The sequence below is a fragment of the Spea bombifrons genome, chromosome 3, assembly GCF_027358695.1.
Source record: "Spea bombifrons isolate aSpeBom1 chromosome 3, aSpeBom1.2.pri, whole genome shotgun sequence".
In the NCBI taxonomy this organism is placed as follows: Eukaryota; Metazoa; Chordata; class Amphibia; order Anura; family Pelobatidae; genus Spea; species Spea bombifrons.
In genome coordinates this window covers 3,555,854-3,573,078 of record NC_071089.1, presented here as the reverse complement: position 1 = coordinate 3,573,078, position 17,225 = coordinate 3,555,854, and the positions used below count along the sequence as shown (strand labels likewise).

General features: G+C 48.1%; 1 protein-coding gene across 1 annotated transcript in view; it reads left to right on the top strand.

Moving 5' to 3' along the window:
* The window catches only part of BABAM2 (BRISC and BRCA1 A complex member 2), a 57,229-nt gene extending 40,624 nt beyond the window's left edge, over positions 1-16,605 (top strand). Inside the window, exons 8-12 of the mRNA XM_053458899.1 lie at positions 942-1,041; positions 2,120-2,190; positions 5,881-5,963; positions 10,858-11,011; positions 16,035-16,605. Of these exons, the coding sequence (XP_053314874.1) occupies positions 942-1,041; positions 2,120-2,190; positions 5,881-5,963; positions 10,858-11,011; positions 16,035-16,098 (472 nt within the window). The 3' untranslated portion in view covers positions 16,099-16,605. The remainder of the gene's footprint in view (positions 1-941; positions 1,042-2,119; positions 2,191-5,880; positions 5,964-10,857; positions 11,012-16,034) is intronic.
* Positions 16,606-17,225: the final 620 nt, after the last annotated feature.

Sequence of the window (17,225 nt, the reverse complement as noted above, 5' to 3'; positions counted from 1 at the left end):
CCTGTGAATGAATCATAATATTTGTGATATAATTAGAAGCCCGCATCCTGGGACTGCGATGCCTCCGTGTTTTGCTAGTGACATGGATGGGTACTTTACTAAGAGGCTGGTAGATAAGTGGAACAGTCTCCCAGCAGAGGTGGTAGAGGGTAATACAGCGAGGGTATTAAACATGCATGGGATAGACATACGGCTCCTGAATCTAAGACGAGACCAACGACTGATTAAGGTTTGAGTTGTTACAGCAGGACAAACGGGCGACTAGACGGGGGCCGGATGGGGGCCGGCGGGTTCTTGGTGTCTTTTAAAAATAAATGTCTGTTTAACTGAAAAACAGGTCATTGAGGCAAAGTGTCTGCGGATGAGCGGGGCGAGCGGGGCGAGTGCGACGTGTTTGTATTCTGTTGTTATGCTGAGTAACAAATGTTCGAACTTTAATGACCCGAAGAGTCTGCTTCATTCACTCGCTTCGAACGCGGAGAGAAATATTTATCCGTCCTGCCAAACGGTTCTCATTTATTTAAACGCTTCCTTTTCTTAATGTCTGCGGGATGAAGTCAGATAAGGAGAGAAATTCGGCCCCCATCCGGCCCCCGTTTCTCCTGCTGTAAAGACTGAAACCTTAATCAGTCGTTGGTCTCGTCTTAGATTCAGGAGCCGTTTGTCTATCCCATGCATGTTTAATACCCCCACTGTATTACCCTCTACCACTTCTGCTGGGAGGCTGTTCCACTTATCTAATATCTTCTCAGTAAATTAAAGCTCCCTTACAGTCCATCTCAACCTCGTTAAGTTATCTGTTTCCTATTGTTAAGTTGCTGGTTGTTGTTGATTGGTTCAATTAGCCTTTGAAAGAAAAGAGGGCGGGGCTTAACAGGGAATTGATTGTCTGCTGTCTGCTCCCGCTGCGTGAATTTAATGAATTTATTGTGTATTCTCAGTGCACTCGGAGGATCCTCAGCGCTTCATATACCAGCATTTCCTGGCGGCGGATGCCTTATAGACTACGTCCCTCAGGTCTGCCAGCTGCTAACAAATAAGGTAAGTGATTTTTTTTAAATGAATGCAGATATAACGATGCTGAACGGGCTACTAATATCCAGCAGGCGGCTGCCAGGCAGCTCCAACATACATCTCGGGACCTAAGACGAAGAAGCTGCAGCCACCCTGCTGCCAGCATAAATAAATCACTGTGATTTTCCTCCCCTGCTGCCAGCCGACACCAAACGGAGGGGGGGCAGGGATCAGTTCTCATGGAAAAACCTGAAACAAACTTTGGCAGAAAGAGAGAGACGGGAATGAGATGAATTCATCTCTGCTGGTCTGTTACTCGTTAGGGGACTCTCGCCTCGGACGGGGCAGGTCTCTCGATTTAACCCTACATTTTACCCGTGGAATTTGTTTACAGGCCGAGATGAATACTATATATGTATTAGAACCCCCCATGTATCCAATGGGAGCAGACATCCTAGCATCCTGTTCTCAGGACCTGTATGATTATTCCTCCCCACTAAGTTATTTCTCCCCTATTGTTAAGTTGCTGATTGTTGTTGATTGGTTCAGGCAGCCCTTTGTAAGGAGGAAGGCAGGACATTGATTGGATGATAGCTCCGCTCTCTTTCCCCAAAAATCTTTCATTCCTCTGCTTCTCCGCGGTGTCAGCTCCATTGACCAGGCCTTCCGGTGCGCTTCCGCGAAAGGGCGGAGCCTCCAGGCACACCCTCTCCCCCTGATTGGAAGAACAGGGAGAGGCTGCCAAGTGGTGCGCGTCGTGGCTCCGCCCTTTTGGGGAAGTCCTCCAAGAAGCCAGAATAATGCAGACGGAATTGCGGGGAAAGAGAAGCAGCTCTGGCTTTTTGAAGTCCTTCCGCAAAAAAGGCGGAGCCACAATGGGGACAGCCTCTCTCCGTCCAATCAGGGGAGAGGGTGTGCCGGGGGCTTGCTAAATACATTCTCCTTTCTTCTCTTTAAATGTTCCTTTTGCGGTTAATCTTTCTAGTGTTGGAGCCGCGTTTGGAACTAAAGGGTCTAATTCAGAACTAAGAGCGATACGCTGTCCTGTTTTATTAGAGTGGTCCTGGGCTATCGGGGGTCTCATTCTGGGTCTGCAATATTTCAGGTGCAGTATGTGATCCAGGGGTACCACAAGAGACGGGAATACATCGCTGCCTTCCTGAGTCACTTTGGAACGTAAGTCGAGTACACTCACATAAATGAGAGGGTGATGGATAAGTGGAACAGCCTCCCAGCAGAGGCGGAACAGGGCAATACAGTGAGGGTGTTAAACATGCGCGGAATAGACATACGACTCCTGAATCTAAGACGAGACCAACGACTGATTAAGGTTTGAGTCTTTACAGCAGGAGAAACGGGCGACGGGGGCCGGATGGGGCCGATCTGTGGCAGATTCTGAAACATCAGAAATGAAATTATTTGCTGCCTTTTATTTCTTCCGGTGTATATTCAGTTCTTTTTCCACTAGAAAGCGTAATCGTTTTGAACCGGTCTAATTATCTTCAGCATGTATCTGGTTAAAAGATTATCGAAGGCGGATCCGCCCCCCAGCCGGAGAGCTGCTATATTATGCGTGTCGGCCTGTTTTGAATTAACGAGAAGCCTCCGAGCCACTAGTGGCCGATCCGCGGGATTGTGGCCCCGTCACCCACCTCCGTCTCCGGCTGAGGGGCGATAAACAGCGAGCTGCGCGAACGTCAGCCGGGCGATGGCTGCAGAGGGTTACCCCCCCCCGCGAAACACGCAGCTCTCATAACACGCAGCTCTCATAACACGCAGCTCTAATAACACGCAGCTCTAATAACACGCTGTGGGTGGGATCCGGCGCAAGCAAACCATCTGCGAGAAAATTAGTCTTTCACCGGCTGCGCGTCACGGAACCAAACCCGTCCAGAACACCTCCTGACGCTGAGAGAAACGCGCAATAATCTCATCACAAATGCCATATGTGCTGCATTTATACATCATCCCTGCCAAGTGTCCCGAGAATCACTGGGTTTTTATTTAATTTCACATCTCAAAAAATATTTCTTTCCATGAGAATAACCCCCAGCGCTGTATACAGTAATATAACCCCCCAGCACTGTATACAGTAATATAACCCCCCCAGCGCTGTATACAGTAATATAACCCCCAGCGCTGTATACAGTAATATAACCCCCAGTGCTGTATACAGTAATATAACCCCCAGCACTGTATACAGTAATATAACCCCCAGCGCTGTATACAATAATATAACCCCCAGCGCTGTATACAGTAATATAACCCCCGCGCTGTATACAGTAATATAACCCCCCAGCACTGTATACAGTAATATAACCCCCCAGCGCTGTATACAGTAATATAACCCCCAGCGCTGTATACAGTAATATAACCCCCAGCGCTGTATACAGTAATATAACCCCCAGCGCTGTATGCAGTAATATAACCCCCAGCGCTGTATACAGTAATATAACCCCCCCAGCGCTGTATACAGTAATATAACCCCCAGCGCTGTATACAGTAATATAACCCCCAGCACTGTATACAGTAATATAACCCCCCCAGCGCTGTATACAGTAATATAACCCCCCCAGCGCTGTATACAGTAATATAACCCCCAGCGCTGTATACAGTAATATAACCCCCAGCGCTGTATACAGTAATATAACCCCCAGCGCTGTATACAGTAATATAACCCCCAGCGCTGTATGCAGTAATATAACCCCCAGCGCTGTATACAGTAATATAACCCACAGCGCTGTATACAGTAATATAACCCCCAGCGCTGTATACAGTAATATAACCCCCAGCACTGTATACAGTAATATAACCCCCCAGCGCTGTATACAGTAATAACCCCCAGCGCTGTATACAGTAATATAACCCCCAGCGCTGTATACAGTAATATAACCCCCAGTGCTGTATACAGTAATATAACCCCCAGAGCTGTATACAGTAATATAACCCCCGGCGCTGTATACAGTAATATAACCCCCAGCGCTGTATACAGTAATATAACCCCCAGTGCTGTATACAGTAATTTAACCCCCAGCGCTGTATACAGTAATATAACCCCCCAGCGCTGTATACAGTAATATAACCCCCCAGCGCTGTATACAGTAATATAACCCCCAGCGCTGTATACAGTAATATAACCCCCAGCGCTGTATACAGTAATATAACCCCCCCAGCACTGTATACAGTAATATAACCCCCAGCACTGTATACAGTAATATAACCCCCAGCGCTGTATACAGTAATATAACCCCCCAGCGCTGTATACAGTAATATAACCCCCCAGCACTGTATACAGTAATATAACCCCCAGCGATGTATACAGTAATATAACCCCCAGCGCTGTATACAGTAATATAACCCCCCAGCGCTGTATACAGTAATATAACCCCCAGCGCTGTATACAATAATATAACCCCCAGCGCTGTATACAATAATATAACCCCCAGCGCTGTATACAGTAATATAACCCCCATCGCTGTATACAGTAATATACCCCCAGCGCTGTATACAGTAATATAACCCCCCAGCGCTGTATACAGTAATAACCCCCAGCGCTGTATACAGTAATATAACCCCCAGCGCTGTATACAGTAATATAACCCCCCAGCACTGTATACAGTAATATAACCCCCAGCGCTGTATACAGTAATATAACCCCCAGCGCTGTATACAGTAATATAACCCCCAGCGCTGTATACAGTAATATAACCCCTAGTGCTGTATACAGTAATATAACCCCCAGCGCTGTATACAGTAATATAACCCCCAGCACTGTATACAGTAATATAACCCCCAGCGCTGTATACAGTAATATAACCCCCAGCGCTGTATACAGTAATATAACCCCCAGCGCTGTATACAGTAATATAACCCCCAGCGCTGTATACAGTAATATAACCCCCAGCGCTGTATACAGTAATATAACCCCCAGCACTGTATACAGTAATATAACCCCCAGCGCTGTATACAGTAATATAACCCCCAGCACTGTATACAGTAATATATATCACGGTCATGTGATATTTTGGGTGACTTTCCCGGGTCAAACACCATACTGAGCTGATGCTTTATGGCGATGCTATTGAAGTCTGTTTCTCTGTAGACTTTAATTAGTCTGACTGGGTGATTAAGACTGAGCCATTCTATTGTTTGTCACAGGCAGTATGATAAGGAGTCGGGGTGTTTAGTAGATCGGGACTCAGATAACAGAGCGAGAACCTCATACAAACGGCTGATAATGAACAGAAATTGGGGCGCATGTACATATGGGGAAAAAACTAAACGATAACAGTGTAATAAAATAGATAAATCCGGAATGTTGTGTATTATGAATATTATTCACAAACAACCGTGGTAAGTCAGGCCCATCAAAAAATTCCGATAAAATTCCTTTTAATCGCTTCTTTAAAATCTAAAAAACAGATCAGACGGATCGGCCTTTATTTTACTTTTATTACACGGACTGTCGATCGACAGCACTGGCGAAACGCGCTGAGAACTTGCAGTCTTTCGACGTTTCTCCGCATCGTTTCCGGACTCGTTACCATCAAGATTTTAACGAAGCGATTAAACGGCTGATGCGCAGCTGCCTGAAAACTGGGGTAAAAAAGCAAAACCAGACCTGTTATGTAATTAGGCTTAATTTACTCGTTGACTGCCGTGGTTTAATGTTAACGTGGTTTCCGGAGACTCCGGTGCATTTCGCTGCATGTAGTAAAATGCGTCGGGGTTCACGCAGAATAGACTTCCTTTCCTTTTATATATATTATTGATGTTATTGTTGAAGGTTAGAAGTGTGTGTTTGGGGGTCTCGCGGGGTCTGCGTTGGTCACGGCTCGGTGTCTGACCCCAGTTATGTCTCCGCAGCGGGGTGGTGGAGTACGACGCTGAAGGCTTCACAAAGCTCACGCTGCTGCTGACGTGGAAAGACTTCTGCTTCCTGGTTCACAGTGAGTAGGACGCCCGACGCGGGCGATTTCCACGTCTTATCGGTAAAGCTTTCGGAATAATTGTACCACGCTGCGGAATATGAGGGCGCTATAATGAGTCATAAATAATAACTAAATGTCTGCATAATAACCCAGAGAAAACAGAAATGTCCTCGTCTGCCATGAAAGCAGCTGAGTGACCCCAAACTTTTGAACCCCTGTCGTGGCAACAGAACTGTTTTGCGGTTTGTTTAGATCACCATGGAAACATAAGGCATATATAATTATAGGGGATTTGTGGGCATTGGATGGAAATTGCATGTTGAATGTATTTAACCCTAAAGTGACTGTGAAAAGGTGCCGGTTCCTATATAAACGCGGACTTCGCCCCGGGGACGCGGAGCCGGGGATTCATGCGCGGCTGGGAATATATATCGTGGCAAAACGTTAACGACTGCAGTCGCACGAACGAGCTCTGCCGGCCAACAGCCGCTTCAATGGAAATGATGTGAGCATCCGATGTATGGCTCCGTATATCCGGGGCGGAGGGCGTCCAGCCGGGCCGGACCGAGGGCTGCTGAGAAGCGTACGGCCTGAAAAGAGAGGAGCGAAGAGAGGCGCCGATACGCTCACGACGGACATGTTTAAAGGACACCAACGATCCCCTGACGTCTCCCAAACAGAAATAGTAATGGACAGACTGATAACACAAACATACAGCGCCCTACAACACACACATTCACACTAACCTCATACACATCCCACGATACACTCCCCATTACAGTCCCTTCCATACACACCATACACGCGCGCTCTCTCTCTTCCTTTTCTGCACCCTCTTGCTTCCTTTTGTCTTACTCCTCCTCTCTTCCATTTTTCTCTCTCCCATTTATCCCTCTCTCTCCCTCCCTTTTCTCTCTCTCTCCCATTTCCTTTGCTTCCATTTCTCTCTCTTTCTCTCTCTCTCTCGCTTCCATTTCTCTCTCTCTCTCTCTCTCGCTTCCATTTCTCTCTCTCTCTCGCTTCCATTTCTCTCTCTCTCGCTTCCATTTCTCTCTCTCTTTCTCGCTTCCATTTCTCTCTCTCGCTTCCATTTCTCTCTCTCGCTTCCATTTCTCTCTCTCGCTTCCATTTCTCTCTCTCGTTTCCATTTCTCTCTTTCGCTTCCATCTCTCTCTCTGGTTCTCTCTCTCTCTCTCTCTCGCTCGCTTCCATGTCTCTCTCTATTCTCCAGGGGCTGGCTGTCAAATTTAATCTGCAGTATTAGAAGTTTGAGGTATGGAAAAGTATACCTGTATTCCCATAGAACGGGGTTACCAGGTGTCAGTCTGTTGCTTGGCTACAACTCCCACGACCCTCAGCCAGGAATCACATTGTATTCCCGTCCTTGGGACGAGTTCTCTCTGTGTTCGCCGTGTTAACGTCAGTCGCGCTTTGATTCCGCGTGTTTTCGGGACGTCGGTGAAATGCGCTCCCCGACACAATAATGTGACGGACGCACAAAGAGCGAGCGCGGAGCCGGCGTGAATCACCCCTACAGCCAGCGCTATTTATAGGCCCCGGAGAGCCATAAAAAGACTCGGCGCTGATAAAAGCCGGGTGATTGTTTACAGAAGCCTGAGAAAAAGCAGCCGCGCGAAACGCGATGAGTAAGCCGGGGGTCCGCCGGCACTTTCTCTCCCGCATTCACAGACGTGACTCATCAGCCATTGTCAGTAATAACCACCGACGGACCGGTGACTCAGCCCGACGGCTTCCAGCGGCTGCGCTGGGCCAAGAGCACAGACGGGAATTACTCACGGGATTGTTTGGAAGCTGCGTGCATCCTTTCTACATACACCATACCTCCCGAGTGTCTCGTTTGAGTCCCGCTTCCCTCCCCTGAGCTCAGAATGTTTGCTGGGTATGGCTGGGTCCTACGGCTCTAAAAACCCTGATAATGTGTATAGAAACAGCAGGGACCGGCTTTATAAATTAAACGGGGTAAATAAACCCCATTATTCACACAAATAGCCCCGCCCCCAGCCACGTCTCTAACCACACCCCCTAAAACAAAAGTGCCCTTTTTGGCATTTATGCACCAAGTTTCTTTTTACCCCCACGCCCCGTCAGAATCCTGGCAGACTGGATGCCAACACATAGGAGATATTCAGCCCCAAGAACAAGTTAGAAGACCCTGCTGCGTCCCCCCAGGTCGACTGCACCCCCCCCCCGGGCTAACCTGCCCCTGGCTGTACCTTTTGGCCCTTTATCGCAACTATTAATTTTTTCCCGTCCCTTTTAACTCTTTGAACTCCCTCCGTGTCATATAGTCTGGTACCGTGGCAGCTATAGGTCCCGATTCGCTTATATGATGCATTAAATCTCATTTCACGTGGCATCCCGTGCTCTGACGCCACATTCCCAGCTCCCATTAATCCCAGGCATTTATAGACGGTTTCATTCCCAGGGTAATTACGTTAAAATAAAGATAACGAAGCGGATTGGAAGGTTCCGGCCGCTCCTGACATCTTCAAGGGTTTTTGATCCATGCCCTGGGGGGGAATAAAGGCTGCATAAAAGTCATGAATGTGGGTTTTTGTCTCCCAATTAAGCCGACTAATTACCAGCTCCAGGATGTCGTCCGATACGATGTTTTCTGGTATTTTTTCCCAGTGTTTTCTGTAAATGTGGTCTTTTTGTCCCAGAATGTTGTCTGAACTCTCGGATTCTACCGATCTGATAACGTCTGAAGCCTCGGCTATTAACTCCCAGGGCTTCGAAAATCATATCCTTGTTCTAAAAATAATTTTGCGTTTCACGAATTTTTAACCCAAATATTTTGGGGGGGGTTTGAATTTTTTTGACTAGAAGGTGAAACAAACGAGGACGCGCATGCTTCGCTACAATGATGACTGGTTTTGCGGCCAAACAGCGACACACGTAGGGTATATGTAAACCACTGCGCGCTTGTGATTGGCTGGTCAAGGTTAACCCATTCCTTGTCGTAGGACTGGAACCCCTGTAGAAGTTCTGCCCCGACCTCGATATTCTTTATTATATTAAATATTATTATTATTACCAGCATCACTCTAGATCTGGATCATCCCCGCATGCGCCGTCGCATCTCATATTAACATGTTCATCGAAGCAGGTACTCCTTCTCTCCTAATGCTGCTACCCATACAGTATATATATATATATAAACACACACTGCCCGCCGTATATATACATCCAAGCGCCTCTCTGCACAGAGTATCTCTGCTGCCTGTGAAGTCCTTGCTGAGTAACTCTGAGCCTCGCCACGTTTTTACAGTGTCATGTGACTTCAAAAGGAGCTTCTTCTTGCCCCAATATAGGCCACACTCCCCCCCCACCCCCCACACACACACACTTTAAAGACTTATAATCGGGGTTTCGTGCAGGGAGGTGCAATGCGTATCACCCGGGGTATGCGGTTCCAGGCGCGGTTCCCCCCCCCCCCATTTAGCCCTGCTGCAGGTAATCAGCAGGGTTAGGATCCAGATCCCCTGCAGTGCTGGATCCTTCACTAATTGGGTTTGTATGACTGAGCACCGGCCTGACGTAACCTTCCGGTGCTCCACCATAGAAGCCCCGGTGGAGATTGTCTACGCGCATCACGCAGACGTCCACCGGCCGGCCCCGCTAGACACCAGGGAGTCTGGGGGTGCATTGGTAGGTTGGGGGGGGCATATCGGGGGCAGAGGGGCATATCTGTAACTAAGGTGCATTATGAATTAAGGGGGGACCTTAAAATATATATTGGTTTTCTGTCTGTATATAACACATGCTGACTAACTGACAGATACCAAAAACGTTACAGATACACGTATTCCTGTTCATTGGAGAAAATACTGCTTCACCGTTCCACTAATGTGTATTTTTTCTTTAAAAATACATTTTTCTTTAAAATAGCACCAAACTTTTATATAATTTACACAACAGCAGGTAGGGCCCCCTTGGCCCTTGGGCCCGTGAAGCAAGTGCACCCCTGCTTGCAAATAACTCCTGATTCTCGCAGCCCTTCTTTGGTCTCTCATCCGGATCCGTTATTTACTTTTTCCCCAGTAAAATACGATATAAATGTCGATAATAATACTTAAAATAATCGTACAGAACTCCGCTCGCCCCTGTATAACATACATAGTCCGGGGCCTCCCTCCCCGATGTCCTCCTGTAACCCCGGCGTATTGACATGAAAGCATGTTACCATACAGCATTCCCGGCTCGTGACCTGGGAACGCCCGCCCCGCGCGTTGCACAACTTATTTTCTCTGCTCGGTATGAGATGTTCCGTGGCCCGGATCCCCGGCGGCCGCGGCTCGCTGGGTGATTTCAGGTGACTTCCTGTTTGTCTGAATTCCAAGCATAACTGCAGCATGGAGTAATGCGCAGACGCCCCGGCCAATGTATATATATCTATATATATACATATAGTTACTTAAGGAGCGAGACGGGGCTTTATGTGGCTCCTAACATTCCGACGCGCTCCTGGCCGCCGGCGACATGCGCGTTACTCTATTGTTTTAACACCGGCTCTGTATTAATCAGAGTATATAGAGCAGTGTGTGCCAAACACACATGGGGTGCGATGTGGGTTCCTCACCCCATGTTCGCCATCGTTCCATTTCCGTGAAGTAGCGGGGCCGGAAAGCTGATATGGCCGCTTATAAGGTCAGCTGATTGTTAGACTCGCCGGCACGCAATAACAATTGTCTGATCCCTGTCTATATGCAAATTACCAATAAATGTACAAAAAAACACACTTATTAAACTTTATTTAAAACCTGAAGTGTCCCCCTTTGGCCATTGGACGTGCTGTGATGTATGTTAATGAAGGAACGTGTTACAGCGGTATCCATAGCAACTGGAAGAACAATAAATGTTGCTTTTGTTTTTCTTTGTTTCTTCGCAGTTGATCTTCCCCTTTATTTCCCGCGCGATCAGCCAACCCTGACTTTTCAGTCCGTCTATCACTTCACAAACAGCGGGCAACTCTACTCCCAGGTCCAGAAGAGCTACCCTTACAGCCCACGCTGGGACGGCAACGAGATGGCCAAGCGAGCAAAGTAAGTCCTGCCGTCCTTCATAGCAGACGCTTTCCATCCCGGGGGCCTCGTCTTAGATTCAGGAGCCGTATGTCTATCCCATGCGTGTTTAATACCCTCGCTGTATTACCCTCTACCATTTCTGCTGGGAGGCTGTACCACTTATCTACCACCCTCTCAGTCAAGATTACTTCTCAGCCTCTGCTCCTCTAGTTTTAGATTCCGACCTCTTGTTCTAACATTTCTCCTACATTGTACCCTCAATGCCATATCAAATCTCTGTGGGCTGGTTCCTGAAAGTGGTCCTAGGGGTTAAATCAGGGGCAGATGCGTTTGCATTGGAGACACCATGAAAAATGAAAGGGCCCTCTCTGTTGTGTGATGCGATGGCCGGAGCGTCCCTTTACATTATCCGTTAACGTCTTTACTTTATAATGGAGCCCCCCAATGGAGCCGCCAGGCGCGTTTGCCCTACACGGCGACCCCCGTCACGCCCCAGAGTCTCACGCGCTGCCCATAGGCCGCCCTGGAGCTGTTAACCAAACTCTCCCTGGGCCGGTTCCTTTGTACCCCGCATTTGGCGGGCGTTTAACCCAACCTGAGACCCGCCAGCGAGGCAGAGCCCCCCGTCTCTGAGAGAGGTTGGCGGCATCATCGCCCTGACAGTCCGACCGACGGCTCGGCTGTTGAGAGCAGACAGCAGCCGCGGCTTCGCGTGATATTAATCCGGAGGAATCGCGGGGCCGGCGTGTCGAGGCCTGCGGACGCCGCATCGGGTTTCTCAGAAATGCCAATTTAAGAAGCTGTTGCAGTAATTGTTTGAACAAAACGCCATAATGCTGATTTTAATGCCGGGGTTTTTAACCCTTTCCCATGAATCTCAGATAAGATCCCGAGAGCTGGTGGGGCTTTTGTCACCGGGCACACGGAAAAAAATACCCAACCCTTCTGTTTCGACAGTCAGGGCGAAAGATACAACTCGACAGAACCCACAATCATTCCTCTCAGCTTCTAGAAGCAGCGACGTTATTGGGATAAATGCGCTGAGATGGTTATAGACGCGCCGGACCACGAGAAAACGTAACGTCAGCTACACGACCGTCAAACGTTTGGGGTCACTTAGAAACGTCCTTGTTTTTGAAAGAAAAGCAGATTTCGTCCTTTAAAATCACATGAAATGGATCAGAAATCCAGCGCAGACGAGGTTAATGCTGTAAATGACTATTATAGCTGGAAACGGCTGATTTTTAATGGAGTCTCTTCATAGACGTACAGAGAAACCTTTATCACTCCCATCACTCCTGTGTTCCAATGGCCCTTTATCACTCCCATCACTCCTGGGTTCCAATGGCCCTTTATCACTCCCATCACTCCTGGGTTCCAATGGCCCTCTATCACTCCCATCACTCCTGTGTTCCAATGGCCCTTTATCACTCCCATCACTCCTGTGTTCCAATGGCCCTTTATCACTCCCATCACTCCTGTGTTCCAATGGCCCTTTATCACTCCCATCACTCCTGTGTTCCAATGGCCCTTTATCACTCCCATCACTCCTGTGTTCCAATGGCCCTCTATCACTCCCCTCACTCCCGTGTTCCAATGGCCCTTTATCACTCCCATCACTCCCGGGTTCCAATGGCCCTTTATCACTCCCATCACTCCTGGGTTCCAATGGCCCTTTATCACTCCCATCACTCCTGGGTTCCAATGGCCCTTTATCACTCCCATCACTCCTGGGTTCCAATGGCCCTTTATCACTCCCATCACTCCTGGGTTCCAATGGCCCTCTATCACTCCCATCACTCCTGTGTTCCAATGGCCCTTTATCACTCCCATCACTCCTGTGTTCCAATGGCCCTTTATCACTCCCATCACTCCTGTGTTCCAATGGCCCTTTATCACTCCCATCACTCCTGTGTTCCAATGGCCCTTTATCACTCCCATCACTCCTGTGTTCCAATGGCCCTCTATCACTCCCCTCACTCCCGTGTTCCAATGGCCCTTTATCACTCCCATCACTCCCGGGTTCCAATGGCCCTTTATCACTCCCATCACTCCTGGGTTCCAATGGCCCTTTATCACTCCCCTCACTCCTGTGTTCCAATGGCCCTTTATCACTCCCATCACTCCTGTGTTCCAATTGCCCTTTATCACTCCCATCACTCCTGTGTTCCAATGGCCCTTTATCACTCCCATCACTCCTGTGTTCCAATGGCCCTTTATCACTCCCATCACTCCTGGGTTCCAATGGCCCTTTATCACTCCCATCACTCCTGTGTTCCAATGGCCCTTTATCACTCCCATCACTCCTGTGTTCCAATGGCCCTTTATCACTCCCATCAATCCTGTGTTCCAATGGCCCTTTATCACTCCCATCACTCCTGTGTTCCAATGGCACGTTGTGTTCGCTGATCCAAGTTTAAGTTTAAAAGGATAATTGATGGTTATGAACTCCTTTTTGTAATTATATTACAGCCAGAAATGTCCTCGTTTTCCATGGAAACAGCTGAGTGACCCCAAACTTTTGAACGGTAGTGTAGACTTTCAAGATCTCTGGGTGTCTTCAGATGGAGTTATCTGTCTAACGAAGCTGTCCTGCTATTGATTGGCTGCTTCGAGCATCTGGCACTGCAGCTTCCCTCTAAGATGGGTGTTTTTTACCTTTAGAAGACTGACTATTTAAGAGCTCTCAAGCTGCTTTCATCTGCCTTCTTCTTTGGTGATTCTTCATCGGCCCCTCACACAAGAAGCACTTTGTACGTTTGGGGAGATCCCGTTGATAACGCAGAAGATTGATGGCCGGGGCTGCTGAAGCCAGACCTGTATAAAGTACACAAAACATCGCCAAACCGTGGAATAGGAGCTGGATTTGGTTAAAGAAAGCGGAAGAGCAGAGCGAGGAGACGAGCGCCGGCATCGAAAATGCGGATTTTTCGTAAAAACAATAAATACCACCTCAAATCAGAAATAAATAAGTGCTGGTATTGGGGTAATAAAGAGACCCCTACTTTCTGCCTCAGCCGGACGTTCAGGGATCGATTCCCAAGGCAGCTTTTTTAATATGACATCGTATGACATCATACTGGGGTAATCGGCCATTATCATTGGCTTGGGGTAAACCGATAACAGAGGAGGGCAATAAGATAATGGTGCTGATTAATCGAGTGCAGAAGGATATTTACCTCTGGCGCGGCCAACCCCAGCCAGCGCTTCCATGATGTCATCTCTGCAGAGCTCTGACACCATCTGCCCCTCCAGTTTTGCAGCGGGGGGGCTGCTGCCCTCCACACACACTGGACCTGCCACCCTATGGAGCAAATAGCATTGGCAGGAGGCAGACCCTGTAACTTTTATGGGGCAAGAAGTGCACCTGAGCATGTAGATATGACATCACGGGTGAGCGGGGCCACTTTTTGTACCCCAGGAGCCGAGAGGACCGGTTTCAGCTCTGGGTCAAAATTGAAGCTGAAAGAACCCAGCGGACTGTATGAGGCTATAATATATCGGGGGTTATTTGGTGAGATTGGTACTTATTACCATAGAAACCATCAACATTTCAAGAACTGTCTGTTGGTTGCTATGGTGATAAAATCACTTCTGAAATTCTACATCAGAATCTCTGATCCCGCTGATTCTAAATGAGCTGAGAAGGAGGGCCGAACGTGGAGAGATCCCCGAGGTTTCTCCTCTCCCCGTCTCTCCCGTTCCTGCCCCGACCGGCCCCGCGACCTGGAAAACTTGTTTATGAAAATGTTTTACACCCACAACAACCTGTTCCTGGCTCGGTGACAGCAGGGCTTGCCGGTCCGTGACCGCGGCCGGCCTGTTTATTGCTTAATGACACGTTACACGTTAACCCCTTTATCCCCGACTCGAAGCCTAATGCACAAAAAACCCCGGCGCCTTCATCTCTGGCTGAGAGAAATGTGAGGTGCAGTCCGACATGTTAAAGGGGACACCCCCCTGTAGGTTAAGTTGGTTATTGATGCTGATTGGTTCAGGCAGCCCTTTGTAAGGTTAGGGAGGAGAAGGGAGAGAAAACTTCAGGAGAATAAATTGATCAGATGGATAATGCTGGCTCTGCCACAGACTGCCACCCATCTCAGCTTCCACAATCCGGATCAATTGCACAGATTGACACGAAGCCCGAGCTGTGGGTGGTTCTGTTAACGGACGGGGATTCCGACACTCAGCGCTACTTTTGGGGCTAAAAATCCAAACCTCGCCAACGGGTACAGAGAGTATAAAAAGGTCCTGATTGGTTGGGATCGGTCCCAATTCCGCGATCGCCCTCCTCAAAGACCCATCGGGAAGCTCAGCTCACCCGGCGTGGCGCCGACAGGGTTAATAAACTTTGCTCTTCTAAAGATAGCTCCATAAACAGCCTTTGGATATAATCTGTCATACGTGTTGGCTCAGTATCTCGGGTACATGGCACAGAAAGGACACGCCTGTGACACGGGAGTCTGCGGCACAGGGGGGGTTCTAGGAGTTCTGGTGCCCACTGTGAGGCTGATAGCGGGGGCCGGGCCCGGCTGGGCGGCCACTACCAGTGACCCTGTTAACTGAGCAGCCAATCGGGCAGGAGGAGGCCAGTTGCATGCTGGGATATTACATTCCATTTATTTATAGATTATTATTATTATTATTTATTATTTCGCTGCGTATGATACACCCCGGGTCGGTTCTGACGGATTCCGATACATTCTGTTCCTAACAGCTCCACTAACACTCATTTACTATTAGAGGGTGGTAGATAAGTGGAGCAGCCTCCCAGCAGAGGTGGTAGAGGGTAATACAGTGAGGGTATTAAACATGCATGGGATAGACATACGGCTCCTGAATCTAAGACGAGACCAACGACTGATTAAGGTTTGAGTCTTTACAGCAGGAGAAACGGGCGACTAGACGGGGGCCGGATGGGGCCGATCTGCCATCTATGTTTCTAAGTTATAATCGTCTGAATCCGGTCACTGAATTCTTCACGGATTTTTACCGTTTTCCTGTTAATCACATTTCTTTTTCATTATCTTCCCTTTTTTAGGGCTCATTTCAGAAGTTTTGTTCCCCAGTTCCAGGAAGCCGCTTTCGCCAACGGCAAGTTATAGAGACGACGCGATCGATGAGGTCACCAATGCCAGGTTAACCAATCGTGACGGATGAACGCGCGTGGCGACGGTGCCCTGCGCTGGAGGGGCTGCACAGTGCGAGTTTATTAACCATTGGTTGCCGGAAGAGTGACAGATGAATTGTTTCTCACTCCGGCACTCAAACGGTTAAACGTCATTCAGCTTCTGGACGGACAGTTTTTGTGGACATTCTGCTGCCTTTCCCCATTTTTATTTTTTCCCCCCCAAGACCGTCCTCTGGATTTGTTCTGCAATCGATATTAACCGCCAAAGCCTTTCCTACGCGGGCAGAACCGCTAAACGGCGCGCAAACTCGGAAGAGAACTGCACTTGGATTAAACTTCATTTAAGTTTGGAATGTTTTTTGTCTTAAATCACTTTAAAGAATTTGTGTAAAACTTGTTTCTGTGAAAGAGATCAGGAATGCTGTAAATACGCGATAAATACCGTTTTCACTGCAAACGCAAATAAATGTTTGTTACATTGTATCATTCTAATGAAAGTCTATGGAGGAACGGACTTCATTAGCATCGCCATAAAGCATCAGCTCAGTGCGGTGTTTGAGCCGGGAAAGTCACCCAAAATATCACATGACTGACAGCAACGGCAGCTCTAGATAAGGGCGTTTATTGGGGTAAAGTTAGTTAAAAACAGGTTTTGTCACCCACCGACATAACTGTATACAGCGCTGGGGGGTTATATTACTGTATACAGCGCTGGGGGTTATATTACTGTATACAGTGCTGGGGGTTATATTACTGTATACAGCGCTGGGGGTTATATTACCGTATACAGCACTGGGGGTTATATTACTGTATACAGCGCTGGGGGTTATATTACTGTATACAGCGCTGGGGGGTATATTACTGTATACAGCGCTGGGGGGTTATATTACTGTATACAGCGCTGGGGGGTTATTACTGTATACAGCGCTGGGGGTTATATTACTGTATACAGCGCTGGGGGGTTATATTACTGTATACAGTGCTGGGGGGTTATATTACTGTATACAGCCCTGGGGGTTATATTACTGTATACAGTGCTGGGGGTTATATTACTGTATACAGTGCTGGGGGTTATATTACTGTATACAGTGCTGGGGGGTT